At 32.7% G+C, this 19,589-nt stretch overlaps 1 protein-coding gene across 10 annotated transcripts in view; it reads right to left on the bottom strand.

Moving 5' to 3' along the window:
- Rsh (Rap GTPase activating protein radish) overlaps positions 1-19,589 on the bottom strand; it is a 136,726-nt gene that overhangs the window by 27,223 nt on the left and 89,914 nt on the right. For 5 of the 10 annotated variants that reach the window (XM_072897816.1, XM_072897821.1, XM_072897818.1 and 2 more), the window contains exons 2-10: positions 12,841-12,898; positions 11,442-11,578; positions 10,438-10,881; positions 9,674-9,908; positions 8,868-9,321; positions 8,490-8,628; positions 7,842-8,019; positions 7,283-7,484; positions 6,750-6,861 (exon numbers count right to left, since the gene is read on the bottom strand). In XM_072897816.1, the coding sequence (XP_072753917.1) occupies positions 6,750-6,861; positions 7,283-7,484; positions 7,842-8,019; positions 8,490-8,628; positions 8,868-9,321; positions 9,674-9,908; positions 10,438-10,881; positions 11,442-11,578; positions 12,841-12,898 (1,959 nt within the window). The remainder of the gene's footprint in view (positions 1-6,749; positions 6,862-7,282; positions 7,485-7,841; positions 8,020-8,489; positions 8,629-8,867; positions 9,322-9,673; positions 9,909-10,437; positions 10,882-11,441; positions 11,579-12,840; positions 12,899-19,589) is intronic. The other 5 variants (XM_072897824.1, XM_072897823.1, XM_072897820.1 and 2 more) reach the window with 1 other exon arrangement.

The following is a 19,589-nucleotide window of genomic DNA, read 5'->3' on the forward strand; positions in this document are numbered from 1 at the left end:
AATGATAACACACACGGAATTATCGCCCATACCGATCAATTAATTAATGGTGTAATATTTATAATATAGGTACATATAGTATTAGGAGATTATGCAATGATATCGCGGAAACAAAATATAATATGGCATGTTAACAATATAGATATGAATCTTGTTTACAATGACGTTAATGTTTTAGCATTAAGCAAATCAGAAATCCATAATTAGCCACATGATATGATATATTAAACGAATTAATATATAATATTTTTAAATAATAAATGTGCTCTTTACAATTTTTTACAAGTTTTGCTCCTTTAGTTTTTTATAAGAAAAGATACGACTATTCAAGTATCAATAATCATGATAATATGAACAAAGTTGCTTTTCATTCTTAGTTTATTATTTTTTTTTATCGAATATTGAATATCAAAACACATTAGTAAGCTAGTTGTTAATGTGAATCTAATTATTCGCTGATAAAAGCGCCCTTTTATCGTTGAAGGCTGAAGAATGGATAAGGGACGAATTCTGTCGAGGATTCAGCTGGCATACAATAAGCCCGGGAGTTTTTCACGAGCATCTCGCGTGGCTACGGCCGATTAATATTTCTCGATTAAAAGCTTATTACATGGCCGCGTTACACGCCGAACAGGCGTGGAATAATGCGATTAAAAACGAACGTTCAATTAAATTTCACCATTCGAAGCGCACGATAATATACCTCTTTTTTGTGCTGTTTCGTTTACCGTCACCTTTGCTTTCGTCACTTCGATCTTGCACGAACGACCTATTGTATTTCATCTCACGTTTACAAGCGGATGAAGGAAATAAAATAGATCGACATCTCCGAAATTTTTTTTTATTTAGTTATACGGTGAGATTAGACGGCGTATACAAGGTTTAGCTATTTATCTGTGCTACACGCAATAATCCCAAAAAGCAAAATAAGAGCGACAACTACAATATCTCAATGTCAGAAACATTAAGTGTCAAAAATAAAATAAGATTGAAGATTAAAAAATTTAAGGAAACATTAAAAAATTCGCTAAAAGAAATACAATAATTTTGAATAAACTGTGAGTCGACAATCAAAATCTAACTCGTAATGATTTTACAAAAATATTATCTTATCATAATGAAAAATATTATTACATTATTTTATCCCAATAAAATTATTATTATATTATCATAATTTTCGATAAAAATTAAAAAATATAATACCAGCGGACGAATGTTTAAGAATAAAATTTCAATTACATACTACAAATATTTCACTAAGAGTCTGTAAATTGCCAATAATATTTTTATATACTATATATAATCTTGTCTATATATTTTTTAATAAAAAATTACTTATTGTTGGTAACCAATATTTTCGTCATGTTCTATTTTTTAGAAGGTACCTTGTGCTCTGGGCAAATTTAATCTTACCATTCAAGAGAAACATCCGATAGACGGCAAAAAAAGCCTAAAATGAGACGAACGGAAGAGAGAAGTGGAGGTACTCAACGTAAAAGTCGGGCGCCTCACCTTGTTATTCCTTTCTTTAACGCGAAGGCGAAAATACACGAGAGCAATTTCGAAATGGACGCATTCGCGCGACCAAGAGACAAGACCGATCTGGAAAATTACATTTGCCAGCGGCGCTCAAATTATGGACAATTTGTTCGTAGCTACACTTTCTTGAACACGTATCCACTAAATTACATGAGCACTGGCCGAGTCTCGAAGATAAGAGAAACATAATTAAGGCACCGCGGTAAAGTAAAAAGCGGTCATAAAGTAGAGAAACCTTCGGCATCGCGTAGAAAGAAGATCACAAAGAATGTAATAAACTGCAGATGAATATTGCGATGAATAATGCACAGTACATATAATAAGTTCTAATCGTTGTTTGCGGGACAGTAGTATCGAAGTATAGTAAAAAATAAAATACATATATATGTAGAAATTATTGTTTTACCTTGTATCAAAATTATGACACAATTTACAAATGAATAATTTACAATCTCCCTCTCTGGATTATTTTTTTTATACATTTATATTTATATTAATATATATTTAAAAAAAATTTTTTTTAAATTTGAATATTTTAATTGTACGAAGGTCATTTAATTTAAAGTTATTGAAAATCATCTGTGTGGACATACGGAGTTAATTCTACAGCATGAACAGTGATGAGAATTCTATTACGTTTTGCTGCGTATTCGATAATTGTCTCTAATTAAATCGTTATCGATGGATACCATTCGATTGGCTAATTTAAAAGCGCACTTATGAATGTATACGCGCCAATATGCATACTTAATATTACCCGTACGAGAAAAGAGTTGATTGCAAAACATAGTTGATGTAGTCACACGTTTATCGTTAATTAGATATTCAACAATCGTTTCGTAAATTAAATTAAATTAAATTATTATTAATGGATTTAATTGTTTATTTCAAAAATTGCTTTCGGGCATGACAAATTAGTTAACTGTCTAGTCATATAGATATTTAACATTTCAGTTATTCTCTCTATATTATATTCTATAAATTTTGTTGTAAATTCTTGGCGAGAGAAATAATAATAAATCCTTTTTCGATAGAGATAAGATCAGTTTTAATATAGAATTTTTTTTGTTTCAAAAATGTTCGTTCAAACTATAGAGATTTTTTTTCTATATTAACAATGCAATGATATGTCTTGAAACTTGCTAGCAAGATGTCAGTTAACATAAAAGTTGTAGGTGCTTCGAATCTTTAATATACCGAGAAGACGAAACAACTTCCAGTCATTCACAGGTCAAGTTTCTTGTAATGATTCTTTCTTCGTCGGCAACGGAGAAGCAAAGCAAAAATAATTCGCTCCCGCATAGTTCCGACACGAATCTCTTTGGGAGAGTTGAAAAGCTACGCGATTAAAATCCGCCGTTGAATGTAATATAATTAAATTAAATTAATAAAAATCCTGTATGATATATTTGCCGCAAATAAAACTGTATACGCGATTTAATTAGCGAAATGGTACTCGTTTTGTTTTGCTTTCGTTTAGATTTCGAACGAATCAACATTTTAATCTCGGTTTGCAGATTAAAGGAAAATAAAAAGCGAAACATTAACGCGACGTTAAAAGAATTATTTTTATAATTGATTCCGACATACGTGCGCGCGCGCGCGACTTCAATGACGCGTATTAAACATGGTCCACGATAAAAACGTTCTAACGAGGGGTACTTCTCTACTCAACTGATCACGTTCGTCATAAAATTCGCAATGAAAATATTTATCACCACCGAGGTCGTCGAGGAACACAATTATCTTGTATCTCAACTTCTCGTACACGCCATAAACTCGGCGAAATTGCCGTTTCGAATTTAAATATAGCGCACTAAATTCTGAAATCTGTATCATCGATCCATTAAAAGACGCTAGCATTATGGATAAGTGTAACCGAGTGATCTTGTGACTATCATCCCACACGACGGGACGAAATAAAGTTGAATTATCATACTCTTAAAAATTCGCGATTTTAATTATAGATATACTATAATGAATATGTGTGTATTCTATGATGTTCATTAACGTTAAATTTTAAATTGCACTGGAGTAAATTACGTTACCCGTTAATAATATGTTAAATTTGTAAAGATTTAACTTTGACATTTGAATACGGTGCGTCGGGATTCGTAATCTAAATTGGCGACTAACCACAAGTTAGTACGTATAATTCATATTGACTTATTAATCTTAAGTATTGTGAAACACGACACGTTACTAAATTGTGATATAACACGCGCGAAGCTTCACTCTATCTTCTTGTTAACATTAACACATATTATTAACACGTATTATATATTTATGTTATTTAAATGATATTTTGCATTATATAATAAATTATATAATTAATTCTATTATAATATATACATATAATATAAACTGTAAATTATATATATATATATATATATATATATATATCGAAACATTAGTTTTACATTAAGATTCAGTTTAAGAAATGGAAAATATATACTTTTTATATAAATATCTAGAATCAAATAAGACATAATATAAAATTTTTGTATTATATCTTATTTGATTTAAATATTCATGTAGGAAGTGATTATTTTTCCATTTTTTAAGCTATTTTTCGAGACATATATATAATTTTGAATATTCAAAGATTGTGAAAAAGTCTTGGATAAATCTTTTTGTTTAAAGGAAAATTTACTTTTTATGATATAAAATTTTTAATTTATATTTGAAAAATTCTATTACGCATTAATAATTGAAACGATATATTGCGTTATGTAAATCAGATAGATCCATGTTAAAAATATATTCTATAGAATCTAACTGTTCATAGATGTAAATTATTAAAATAAATGCGAAGCATAAAAATATGAGGCCTAAAACACAAATAAAATAAATTATTCAAAGAGCACTGTATAATGCTCACTTGACAAAATATTGTCAATCACAAAAAAATCGATAAATTTTTTTCCATTATGACTGCATGTAAAATCGCGCAATAAAAATAAGGATTACGTTCGAGATATATTTTATACGATCGAATCATACCTGTGGATCGTCAGTTTCGCGAGAGTCTCCGTCATGATCGCGTTGACAGGAAAGTAGTAGAGTCCTTGATCGCTAGGACAAATCCTCTTCGCCATCACTCGCCAATTTCACATTCAAACTTCACAGAAAAAAACACACAATCGGCACACTGACTAATCGCGCGTGACTATCGAACGATCGACATAACGTGTCAAGGACGCCCGGAGACGTCCGCCGCCGCCTCGAAGGTCACGGAAGGACCTTTCAGGTCGCACGACGACAGGACGAGTTAGGTCCTGTTTCCCTGACGACGCGTGCCGCGTGTTGGCCGATTTCCAAATTTCTCGCGTGATGTCGGGACCGATATCGAGCGACAGAGTCGTTCGCCGGGCTCTGCCACAAGTGGTTGCGTTCTGTCAGCGGAAAACACCTGATCGTGCGCCCCGCGATTGTGAACGCAGGATGTATGCTTGTACAATATATTACATATATGTACATACGTACGCGAGGAACCGACGAAGAGAGGAATGCCTGTTCGTTTCACGGGGAAATCTTAACAGTCGGTAAACTTCAATCTGCCGATCGGAAGAAGAGCCACCACCCACGATCAACATGTTTTCATCGCTCTAATGGACAAACTCGATCGTATCATTTCTTCCGCAGGAAGGGCCGCGCACCTTTCTGACGGCGTGGCTCGCCACCGACATTTGATCGTCCTAGGATCGATTCTTCGATGCGTGTAAACAGACGAAGGTGGAAGTGGGACGTGCAGGATTTGTCGCGCGCACCTTCAATTAAAACATAAAGAATCAGACGAGCCGTCCGTTTGCGGAAAGTCCTTTCTTCAGGTGCGATCCTTCCTCGGTCGAATTCGATGATTCGATCGTCGATCTTCCACAGGATCGATGGTAAACACTGGTCCCCAAAGTACGATAAAATTTTTCGTGATTCTCACTTCGATGTAAGACGCATTCTTTCGCGACTACTCTGACTTCCTCGTCTTATGATGACGGGAACACCTTGCGCACGAGGCGGAGTCGCGACGAGTATACACGCACGCTCGTCTTTAGACGACGAGTACCTCACAAGGGTTGGTTTTCTGTTTTCTAGTCTATCGACTACGGTGCACCCAATGTTATCTCGCAGGAACTAAATCGGCCACAATGACGCCTGCGTCCTCGAGCGTCGCGACGCCGGCTAACGCGATACTCGCGCATGACGCGATAACAAGAGCGCGAATTTAGCACAACGTTCGAGATGCAAAGCATTTGATAGCGAATACTCGGATTTGCTATTTTAAGTAATGAGACCGACCGTCATGATTATATCAATCTTCTATAGAAAGATTCTATAATATTATGAAAAATATAAATTTCATATGGCATATAATAAACAAAAGAATGTTTTAAACTGCTTTCAAAAAATCAAAAGAGAGTATTTTGTACTAAAAAAAATTTTTGACCTATATAATGAAATATAATACTGTCAAACTGTCAAGAAATATTTTATTGATTCGACTATTGCAATATGACATTTAAAGTAACTTGATCGTATAAAAAAAAATTTCTGCAAAAAAGGAATAATTTTACTTCAAATTTGTCTCCGCCAAATTATTTAATATAAAGATATTTTTTAACTTTTCAATTTTGTTAAATATAATATGTATTATAGTCAACCAATTTATGAATAATATTTATATCTATTTATATAACGATTAAACAAAAGCTGTCGAAATTTTGATATAACGTAATTATTTTTGAGATTGAAGAAAAACGTATTTCAGCAAATAATAAGAACTTTTTTTTCTGCTCTAGATTTTATTTTTATACAATTTTTTCTATTGTTAAATAATTTCACGTAATGGTTTATAACATTGCATAAAATTTAATATATAAAATATATCAAGTAAAATTTTTAAAGAATAAAACGCAAAGACATGGATACACTTTGTTCATTGATGATTATTTAATGAAGATGTTTATCTTTTCAAGAGTAGATCTTGTTGCGCGATGCAATATGGATACATAAGAGCAATGAAAATTTACGAACTTAAAAGACTCTTCTTATACTAATAGTACATTACAGAGCGAAATTATTTCTGCTGTCAAAAATTAAGAGTAAACGTACACTTGGCATACGCTGAAATTTGTCATAACGTCGTGAATTACAACAAGAAAACACTTTTGCTTTCTATACGACGAAGTTATATTTATCTTTTAATTACTCACCAGTCTGGGTGCTGCTGTCAAAAAATGTACTAGATGTCTCAACTGTCATTGTCGCAAAAGTGCCATCCGTGATTTGAGCAGAGCTGTCTCTTCGTCCGCGATATCTCTGAACCTACAAGAAATAAAATCATTGATCGTTAATTAAAAAATCATCATAAGCGTTAAATAAAATATAAAATATAATTCTAATATAAATAATATAAATAAAAAATAATTCATATTTAATTCTTAATAAAATTTTATAAAAAAATTTGTCTTATATTTCTCTATATTAAACGATTTCTTAAAAATCTTAAATTTTTTGAATACAATTTTTAAAAAATATTATTTCCACATTTGTCACAAAGATGGTTTCGCTTCATAAAATGTTTTTACAATATAATAATAAATACAAATTTTTACTATATCTATTCAATGCTCTTAAGTGCAAAAAAAAAAAATATGAATTTTTTTTTGCAGAAGGTTTATTATTTTTTATATATTTATTTCGAGGTGGATTTCATTGCCGCGAATATTCTCGAGATGAAACGAACCGTGTCATCGCTTTGAGAGCTTTGTCGTCTAAAATTACGGCATCGTATCATTTCCTCGGTGGTACTCTGCCGTCGAAAACCGCGCGCTATCAAAATCTCTTCGGTGGTGGATTGCCGTCGTATTATTGGCGCATGTTGGATACTTGGTGCGCGAGCGCAAGGACTGGGATCTCTGGACGAACATGAGGAACTGTCCGGCGATCTGCAATATATATGTATAAATAATAAGAGAAATTTTAATATGTTACAAATTAATATTATATATTAATTAATTAATGATTATATCAAATATAATTCAAAGTTCTATAGACATTTATAATTTAAAAATGGTGAAAACTCGATATATGTGTAAAAGTATTTAAAAATAATTTGGAGAAATATTAATATAAGATGTATTATACGCGTATAATAATGTTTTAATATAAAAAAAAGTTTAGATACACAGATTAAATATGAAATATTTTAGAATTTGAAATGTATTGATAACTAATAATATTAATATTTTAAATGAATTATCGTGTTTACACTTCATGTTAGAAAATCAATAAAATGCAGATACCTTGGTGCTCGACCAGCCATAGAAGTGGATTGCCTTCTCAGTCGAGCTTTCCGTTGCCTGATAGGACTGATATCTCTTTTATCAACATTTCTGTCGGGACTTAAATGACTTTTTGAGTCGCGACGTCGTGGATAAGAAGCAGAATCCGGACTCAAAGAATCTCTTCGTGCTTTTCGACCTATAAATATATCGATGAAATTAGTATATTATACAGCTTATAAAAATATAAATATATCGTTCTTGTTTAATAACTTTAATATCTAATTATCATTCAAATCAAGTGCTTACACGCTTACATCAAAATGTTCTTCTGGTTTCGAAAAGTTTAACTCATCGCAAACATGAGAGTGACGTGCTAATTAGTATGCTATTCTAAATGAATGATGTATTATTATGTTATTACAAATGAGAGAGTGACGTGCTAATTATTATGCTATTATAATTTAGAAGTAAATTATAATAGAATTGTAATCTCATAATTAAAAAAATCATAATCTTAAATTAAATTGTATGATACCTATATAAATACAAATAGAATAATAGATATATAAAGATAAGTCAATTGCGACAATGTATATGTAGAATTTTAATTTCATTTATTATGTATTATACGCAAAACGGACAACTATAACAACAATTGGTAGTTACCGCCATCATCTGGATCCGGTGATAAAGTTGGTTGACTTCCACGACGTCCTGTGGGTGGCATCGACTCATCTATTGCTGCTTGTTGGCGTATCAGTCTCGATAATTTATTCGGCGAAACTTCTTTACTCTTGTAATAACACTGTTAAAAGAATAAATAATCATCAATATGCGCAATATAAAAGAATTTGAAGATTTATAATCAAGAAATCTATAAATCTGTATATTAATAAATCACGCAAAAATCCAGAGCAAGTGGAAGATTTTATCTATTTTTGTCAAATATATGAAAAAATTTAATTTCATATATATCACTATAACTTATTACATCAAATTATTGGATTGACGTTCTTTGTCGTAAAAGAAGGATGCGCAGTTTACCTGCGTAGTCGAGTCTCTCCGAGTAGAAAGTAACGGATGCGTAGGTGTATTGTTGACATTCGGGGAGCCGACCGGGCTAGAGCTACCGGAAGTCGAGGTGCCGGGAAGCGGGAGGCTGCTTCCGGCGGTCGGTGAGATCGCTGGTGGTGTTACCGAGGACATGACGATGGTCGGTGGATTTATGGATGTGTCCAGATTGATACCAGACTTATTTTCAATAGCGCCCTTTGTATCGACGCTTAAAGTCGACAAAGTAGACATCATTGTCGAGGTATTGATTGTCACTATTCTCGATTCAGTCGTGGTGGCGGTGGACGTTTTTCCGTCAACCGTCAAGGATGTCATCGTCGTCTTCGCGTCAACCATGCAGGGGCCCGTTGATTGCGTCTTGGTTTCGGTACTGCTCGATCTTTCGCTTTTGTCCGTGGAACTTCTTTGAGCCTCCATATGGTCTCTAATGGCGAAAAACAATTAAGGAATAAGATATCTATACTACTATCTATATCTATAGAATCCCTCAACATTTCAAATATGCTTTTTATAGCAGATTTTTTGGTCAATTTAGAGATAAGAATATTCTACCTTTCTTTTCAATATAGAGTCAAATATGTATCGAAGAAAATTATTAGACACTGTGTATATTTTTATATATAAACGATTTCTTTTTGTAAGAATTGTTATGAACTGTTATATACTTGAAAATTGAAAGATAATTAAATTAAAAAATTAATTCAATATGTTTGTCTTCATAATTTTTAAATCTTGGTTATTCGAATTTAATTATTCATCTACCTATTATTACTTACCTGACCGCGTTACTGGCCGCACTGTCCGTACTTGAAGCGCTCGGTCTTTGATCATTTCTATAGTACTTCGTAGGTGTAATGCCACCCCCATCGACCGATTGTTGAGATTGCCTACGTCTATGATGGCTACAGGCGTGTTTACGCTCGCCGGGACTCTGTCCCGCAATCACCGAATCTCTTCTGGACCTCGCGCTTTCGCCGGAGCCACGACGAGAATTTCTCGATTCGCCGGAGCCTGCAAATATATAATAATTAGTATGATATATATATATACATACATACATACGCTTTCGAGCAATTCGATAAAAAATGATTGTATTTCCTTCGTTCTGTAATTAATTTCCTTTGTTCTGTTCGAAAATTGAAACTTGACACGCGTAAACGTTTATAAGATATAAAAAATTAATTATGAAACATATACTATATAATCTCAAGAATATATCTACGTGTTACATTATCACATTAAAAGAAGCCAGACTATTTTTCTAAATAATTCGCTATACGGATGTTAAAATTGACACGTTAAATCAGTAACGAAACGTCAAACTTTTTCTAAAACTTTTTGTAAAATTCACGTTAATTATACGTTATGCATGCAAAAAAACATACATCTGTCTCGGAGGCTTACATCACGACCTGCGTTATTTTCACTGAATCCACAAATCAATCTCTCGGCAACCTCAAGATGATCGCGAGCGCAGACGCTATTTTTAGACTGGTACCGGAGAAGCAAGCTACTTCTCTCTCCCTACTGGAAGCTTTACCTCGTCGTGGCGTGGGCGAGATGACCGTGGGCGGCGGCTGCGGCTGCGGCGGCACGTCCTTTTTACTCCAGAGTCTGGCTAGGTCGTTCTTGAAATCGCTGATGGCGGAATCACGTCTGGACTTGGTCGACACCTGGCTGCGGATGCCGCTGTCGACCGAGCTCTCCCGTCTCTTCCGCAAGCTGGCCAGGTGGCTCACATCCGTGGTGGTTTGTCGTGACCACGGCAGCGACTTGGCGAGATCCGCCAAGGTCTCCCTGCGGCAGAGCTTGTTGCCGCGTCCGCTCTTCCCGGAGGCACCGCCGCCACCCCATTCGCGCAAGATGTCGGTCAGCTGTGCGAGGCTTGATCGCCGTCGGCGATGGGTCGTCGGCGAGGAGTCCTGGGTCTCGTTCGGTGGCGAGATCGATGTAATTTGCGCCGCGGAGTCTCGTCTGCCTGTTCCTGACGGCAAACACGTTCCGATTGTAGAGGCTGTTATCGTTCGATATAAGTTCAAGAGTAAAATGATGTCGTCTTATTATCGACTTGTTACGGAAGAAGTCTGACAATAATGCCAGTTTTATGATAGAGTCTTTGTTTCTTTTTAATAAATAATAAAATAATATTGTGTATAAATCGAATAAAAAGCGAAGTATTATTTTACTTGCGTAAAAAGTTGAAAAAGAGAGAGAGAGAAAGAAAATCATTTAAAAAGTAAAATTATAGAATATATTGAATTTGTAATTTAAATTGATTTAATAGTTGCATTATAAAAAAGGAAAAATACTCTTATACAATATATATTTTCAAAGAAATAAACTTTATTCTTGGAAGAAGAAGATAGGAAGAGAAAATATAAATACTATTAATTTCTGACTTTAACATTTCCGCAACACGCGGGCACCAGCCATTACAATTCTCATGAAAATGAATTTAAAGCACTTTGGCATGAGAAGACCATTGAATTTCCATAATGTGCTAAAAATGCTGGTTACAAATCGTCGAAGCGTGTCCATGCATACCCAGTCGTTGTTTCAAAGTGGACTCCTCCACCTGTTCTCGCACGAGATCGTCCCAGCCATTGCCACCCTGCCATATCAGCCCGACCTGATGACTTAGGATGGGCAGGTTGCACACGAAGCAGATTGCTGTCATGGTCCTGAAAAAAGGAAGTGCGCGATCTCGGCTTAAGTCGGTAGAGAAGCGTGACGTCCGCCACTCGCGAGCGGAACGTAAGAACTTTCAACGGAAGAAGAAGGTGCATCTCTCAACGATAAAATTACGTGAAACCAGGCCATGCCAACAGAGCGCTCAAAAGTGATAACTCATTGAAGTCGTGGTTTCTTTTAAGCCCTTAAGACGCGCAACAAGACGATTGTCATGCTCGAATGTGATTTTATTGTCAAGCTACCATCGGTACACAAGAGACAGCAGGAATGGGGCCCGCGTATAATACTGATATATACAGATGCGAGCCTCTTCCTGCCTTCTTATCGCCGCGAAACCACGCTTCGTCTATGCCCACTTCGTGAATACGATCGAAAGAACTTAACGAGATATTCAAGATAATACAAACGTAGCTAAATAGAACAACACTCTAACAATGTACAATAGACACAATAACGCACGTGTAATAATTACAAACGGGGCTGGCGATTGTGTGAGCTCAACCGTGACTTTTGACGAGAATACGCGAGAATAATTCTTGCGAGAAAATCATGAAAGGCTATTGATTACAATAAATTGATTACGATAAATATTAAAAATAATACCATCAAGCTTTTAAATATTTATGTGTAAAAATCCAGTATCGAACATTGTTGCGTTGGTTGATTTCTAAAAAAATCCAGGAAATACTTAACATTCATTTGATCATATAAGCATAATATTATTAATAAAAAAAAAAAAAAAAAAACCTGAGTAAATTCTAGGTTCTATTTCTAATTTTCAAAATTCTATACTCTATCTAAAATTATCACAACACTGACGCATTGTTTGATGCTTAATACGTGTGAGATTAAATTCTTCGTGTTATTTAGAATTAGCATAAATTTAAATATGAATAGGATAGAGAGACTTCAGGAGTAAACGCAAGACTCATTCTGGCGTATGTAAAGCACGAGATCATCGAGTTCACGCAAGTCGACATCGCAGCCTCCGGTTAGGAATGTTACCGCAGCGTGTTTCGCGAGCGCCGATAAATGTCATTCCAAAAGCGTGGATGCATAAAGAAACTTGAGATATATTATACAATATATATATATATATATATACACATATATATATATATATATATATATATATGGCATATGTATATATACAATTACTAGAGAGCGAGAGAGCCACATGTCTTTTCTCATGTGTATACAGCACATAATAAAAACTTTTTTAGAAGGCATATATCTGATTTGGTGTTTCGACCTGTAATGTCGAAGTCTGGGGCTCTGCAACGACATCGCATGGCAAGGGCCTGGCCGACCTGCAAAAGATACACACACACAAACTTTTTTTTTTTCGATAGACCGCTACCGCGTTATTCGATAGTAAAGTAGTTGATGTAGAGAGGCATCATCGCGCTCTCGATGATTGTTGTATCCTGAAAAGGCGCTTGATGATACTTGAAATAGAGCGTGGGGAGTAATCGATGATCATTTTTAATCACGGGGAATCGCGTTGTTTCTGTGCGACGCCGCCATTTTTTTTTTTCTTATACCGTAATATCGGAAACTTAATGACGTTGTGAAAAGACTGACAATGAAACTCGATGATAAGGTAACGCAATAACATTGAAAATAAATAATATAATATCATGATAATGTACATAATATAATATATAATATGTGAAAATATGTTTTCTAGAGTATCTCTCACATTAAAATATTTTTAATTGTTTACTAATCATATAGCTGATATAATATTTAATAAAATGTAATATTATTGTTGACGAGGAAATATAATTTTAATTATTCAATATAGTTTACAAATATTATTATAAACGCATTATAATGAAAATTTCTATTTTATTGGAACATAATACATATCTCACGTCAAGTTTCATCCACATCGGACATAGAATATGTGTAAACTCCGTCAAATATATGCACAAACTTTAATGCTACAAATTTCTATCAAATGTGCATTTTTATCCATAGCCTTCGCATAATTTCTGCGCGATCGATACAAGTTTTGCTACGTTAATAACATTCTAGAAACTTTTGCTGTGTCATAATAATATTAACTTGTTGAAACTTGACTGTTTAAGAGAAATCGTAAAAGTCGACCAACTTAATCCATTCATATGCTAATGCAATCGTTAATGGCGAAGCTTGACGGCCTATATAAGACGAATTAAGAAAAGTAATTCGATGCGTTATAAAAGCGTTTTGATAAATAACGATTACAGTTTCATCGAAAGAATCGTAGACAGTAGATGGAAAAAAACTGTAGGTGTTCGAAATCTGGACCAGAACCGTGCACGTGGCTAACAATTAATTAATCTCCCAGTCAAAGCTGTAGGGCTTACTTATGCACAAAGTGACCTAATTAGCGATTCACTTGCCCTGATTACTTCGCTCCGGCAAACAAACGAGCATCGGCAACGAACTTGTATCTGATATCGATAGTCAATAAATTCGAACACAAGGCTCCTTGAAAAAGTTACGAAAATTTAATTTGTCCGAAAATAACTTTTTCATTGACTTTTTACTTGCGAATTATTCAATAAAAATTTTAAGTTTTATGATTTTTAAAAATATTCTTCTCCATTCTTGATACACAATATCACTGATATTTTTTCTTTAATTTAAAATTGTAATGTTTAATTTGAATGTCGAATTCAATTATCATATGTGCAATACTAAATATTAAAAATTTGCAAAACGTGTACACCTTAAAATTTTTTCTTTCGACAAAGTCTTATAAATCTTGAATCTATATTTTGTAATTCTAATAAAAGAAAATATTTCAGAGTATATTTAAAAATTAGTGAGGCATATAATGATGAAAGATATAATTAAAATTCGACGCACTTTTATTTATATTTTGCTTTAATGCTAATTTAATCAATTATCATTTTTGTACGACAAAATTCCAATGCGATTATCGCGGAATAAATAAAATGTTCGATATTGTTAGATTAAGTTAGATCCGATAAAAATTCTCATTTTAACGAACAAAATAATTTTAATTTAACTTCTTAATATAAAATAATGATTAAATATTAAATGTAAAATGCGTGAAAAATTACATTACGAAAGGACTTTTGTGTGTCATTCGATTCTGAAAAATAGGAAGTGAAAGAGTTGCGTTTACATAGATTAAACAATCTATTTAAAATGATAAGTAAAGATTACAATAACATTATTATTCAGTATATGTCAAATAACGTTTTGTCTAATAATAAAACAAACTAGGATTTTCTTAGCTAAGATTTTCTTTTTTGTTAACATTATTCAAACGACATTGTACAGATGCACGGAAATACGCAGATCGCAGACTTTTATTTGCATCAAAGCGTCAAAGCCACGTTCCAAAGCCACGAGATTTAAAAATGATGTTATAAAGCGAGAAAAATCATGTAAAAAATTGTATTACAATAAAAAAATCTAAATTAAAAAAATCGAAAATATAACAATTTTGATTTACATTATTAGAAACTAATATTAAATTTGAACCTTTTTCCTATCGCTAAAGAATTCTATAGTGTAACACGATAAATGAAACGAGAGATATGTACATAATATTTTGTTGCTGACCACTGCAATTTCACGCGCCATTAAAAGCGATCGTCATGGAAAATATGTTTTAACCGACTTCCATTTCGAGAAGTAAAAACCAATTTTAGAAGCAATAAAATAAATTTATTGTTATTTGAAAGCGCAAATACTATCTTTAAAAGCCGAGACCTTTTTTTTCGCGAGATTACACAAATATTAAAATACATCACAGATACATCCAGCGAGAATAACGCAAATTTGCCCGATAATCCAATAATTGTACATGGAAGTTTCAGAGCTTTGAATAAAATTTTTAATAAAAAGTTTGACTTTTTTAAATATAATAGTACTTGTACTTTTTCTATATTAATTCTACATCAATCATCAAGATTGGAATTTATTCTTTGTCGTTAAAAAAATATTATATAACGTTTCAGTCTCATGTTTCAGAGATTGATGCAAAATATCTCTTATTCTTTTTTAATATTAAGTAATATTGTAATGAATGTTACAATGAAAATTGTAATCTTTGTACGTAATAGAGATTTTTCAATATTTACTAATGTTTTTCCATTTAATATGCACTATATTTAATATGCAATTATGGTAGCACGCGTGCCAAATCGATCAGCTGGATTGCCACCTGCGTTGCTATAATGCGTGCTTTAACGTCACATTGTGGCGTGTATTATCGGTCTGCGAAATGTCTCTACGTCATTAATACGACAGCTTTGACATTTCCTATTTCAATATCAATTGCGTGATAATAATACCGATTGCGAGAACCGAGAGGTAAATAGTTTGCGTCACAAAGTGGCTATAGAGCGAAATAGCATCGATTTTTTAGGATTAAAAAGGAAAATCAAATTAATTTATATAAAATATATTTACATTTTTCTATATTTTTTTGTATACTTATGATATTGTGCCTTCTCAAGAAAAGATTAAAAATATTAAGGATTTTTTTTCAGAGAAATAATATTATAATTAAAAAAAATAGAAAAGAAATTATTTTAAATTATGTACAACAATCAAGATTAAATGAAAGGAAACTTTTTTAGTTAATTTCTAATAATTTCTTCAGGCAATCACTTTTGCACTTTACGATCATCAAATATTTAATTATTCAAATGTGTATATTTAACATTCTTTACATATTTGTTATTCTGCAGTCTCGAAATTGTGTAGAATGACTTACTCGTATAACGCGGAATAAATTATTCGTGTAGGCATCACGTTAACATTGAAATTATGAACGAGCAGCAGATATTCCGCGAGATCATATTCGCTCCTGAATTTAATTTCACGCAACACGACGCAACGTGTGTAATTCGAAGCGTTGTAACTAGAATCTAGTATATAGGTATGCGATGCAAGAAATGTAACTATATACTTATAAAATTTATATACATATGTATACGAGTAAACACGAATTTATCTATACAATTCCCTCTTGACACGGTCAATTCTATGTAATTTATCAACATTCTTGTATCAGCCATAATCCACCATATTATCAGTATTTAAAGCGTTATATATTGAATGTTAATTATTTTAAAAAAGAGAACGCGAATATACAATACATCTTTTTTAAGAAAAATTATAATATTACAATATTAATAATGCTGTATTAGCAGCAAAATATATATTATAGTGATTCTCGCTTGAAAGTTCTTTCCTATGTTTCCAACGAGAATTAATCTCTTAAATCTTAGAATAATCCAAAAATAAAACATAGAAACTACATATTTTAGTAGTTTATTCTTGTTAATGCTTGCTCCTAATCTTCTTAAAGAGAGGAAAGTTTGGAACGAAAGGTTGGAAAATTTATTTTCCAAAAATAAAATTTTACATTCGCGTAATTTTATACAAATGCATATTTTACTATATAAAATATGCATTTTACCTCTAGTTATGTACAGAAAGTCACGTGGAAAAGTCCTTGTAATAGAAGGAAGCGAGATGTTTTAAGACGTTTGCTCGAAGGTAATGATAACTTGTAGGATGTCGCCAGAGATAGCCGTGATTGCGGCTTCGTAAAAACGAGCAAAGTTTATCCGCGGAAAACTGGCGAAAGATTCAACGAAGTAGTTTTCCCGCGCAAATTGAAGGACTCATTTTCTTACCTCGCAGATCGCGATGCGAAGTATCTTAATAAAATCCGACCCCGAAACTCGTCGGAAGAAAAACTCATTTGACATCACTTCGAAAACTCATCTGCGAACAAGCTTGCGATCAGTAACAATTAAATAAGAAAAAATGGAATGCACGAAAAAAATAGAAAGCTAATTCTTACGATAAAGTAAATTTTTCTCGCCGTTGACATTTATCCCGAATAAAAGTCACGAAAGACTTTTTAGATGAGAAAATAAATTTAGCTCATTCCTATAAGTATTTCTGGTTATATGTATATGTATTGTAATTACGCTTTTTTTTAGAGTTAATGATTTAGAAGTATCGTTTTATTTAAAAAGTTGTAAAATTTTAAAATATTTTTTATTATTCTTTTGGAATTATTATTCATGTAGAGTACTTTTGTTACTAATATTATTGTAAATATTGTGTTAACATAGAAAAATATAAAAATTAAAAATTGAATAAAAAATAAAACATTTTTTAGAAAAGATATACAGAAAGTATATGACAAAAGAGAGAGAATAGTTTATAAAATAAACAACTTATAAAAAAGTACTGTCGTAAGAAACATATTATAATAAGATAGAAACGATATTTTTCATATAAATTATGATAAAATGTCTCGAATTTGTCAAGACGATGCGGTGTGCACACGTTTTGTAAACTCGATCATGTCTGCCACGCGTTAAAGCTTTCTATCGAGTTAAATATTTGAGGATGACAGGGAATCGATAATGGAAGTATCAATATATGCTTTACACGGAGACGTCTTCGTGTGAGGCAGCAAATATTCCAAAAATATTATATTTAAGCAAACATTATTTTTAATAAATACATTGGAGCTAATTGTAATCAATTTTTAACATTAAGTGTTAATTATTGAATATATAGATATGTATATCTATGTATATGTATATATGTATATAAATTATTCAAAATATGTTAATGATTTATGTATATCAATATCGTATATCAATATACATAATAGAAGGTAAATTTTAATATTAATTATTTTCAATTTGCATTTATTGCGATATAAATTAGATTATTACTGCTGAGCAGAAATGTCTCTAATGTCTTAACCAATTTAAATTGTATTTTGAAATATTGCACAAAATTATTTATAGGAGATGAAAGTTTTTAATTCACTATTCGATTAACTCTTTCGCCACCCTTGAGGCATATATGTTTCACGAGATTTCAAAGTTTCTGTAATCTTGTAAACAAGTTTTCGCAACTCAAACATACTTTTAAATGATGATGTTAAAGAAACATTGCAGTGTTGAAAGAGTTAGAGAAGATATATTGTCGAAAAATGTTCAATTTACATTGAATTTCTTCTCGAGTATATAATTCAAATCGAAGAAAATAAAAATTGATGTGTTTCATAAAGAAAATAAAAAATATCATATATAAAATAAAATTAATGGAAAGAAAGAGATAGAGAAAAATAAAGAGAATCATGCCGGAAGCAAAATGTCGAGGAAAATGTTAGTCTCTGCTGAAATTGACTATGACCAGGGATAATTGCTTCCGAAAAGCTTTGCGCAAGATCTTTTAATGCAAGCATCTACTTAAATCTTTATTTTTCCTATCTGTTATCGGACACGGTTCTTCAATTTCCTGCGCTGGCTTTGACGTTCTCTGCGCACACTATGCGACAATGGTTTCAACTATAACTAATGGTCTCGACTATCAAATCGAGACAGATAGTTTGTCGGCGGATATTTCATCGGCGAATCGAGAGAAATCTGCGCAGGTAACAGAACGAACTGTTCATATCGAGCTGTACTCGGATGACAAGCGATTATTTCTCCATTGAGGGATCGCTTTTCGCGAAACAATCGCTATGATGGACGTAACAATACGAGTCCCGTGGACGCTCGTGCTCGTGTCCCAAGTGGTTCTCAGGCTCGATACTTAGAAGAAATACTGATCCACAGGTGGGCGTTAAAAGATGAAAGACATGACGGCGGTCTCGGTAAATATCCTTCTCGAATACTTCCAGGAAATTCTATCACAAAGAGTATGACTTTTTTTCTAAAGACACTGTCACATAAAATTTAAAAATAACGTGTACGATTATTCGACGATGATATTCTTGTGCAGAATTATAGGAAAACAAAATAAATTATGATCCTGAAAATTGTAACAACATTTTTCTTTACTTTTCTTATCTTTTAATAGTAAAATTATAAGTTAGAGATTAAAGTCGCTAGTACTTAATTATAAACAACGGGTTAATTAAAAATAGTGTTTAAATCTTTTAATAGTGTTTAAAATGATTTTTGCGTCAAATCCTCAAATTTTCGTTAAATC

The sequence above is a fragment of the Anoplolepis gracilipes genome, chromosome 8 (genome assembly GCF_047496725.1).
Source record: "Anoplolepis gracilipes chromosome 8, ASM4749672v1, whole genome shotgun sequence".
In the NCBI taxonomy this organism is placed as follows: domain Eukaryota; kingdom Metazoa; phylum Arthropoda; class Insecta; order Hymenoptera; family Formicidae; genus Anoplolepis; species Anoplolepis gracilipes.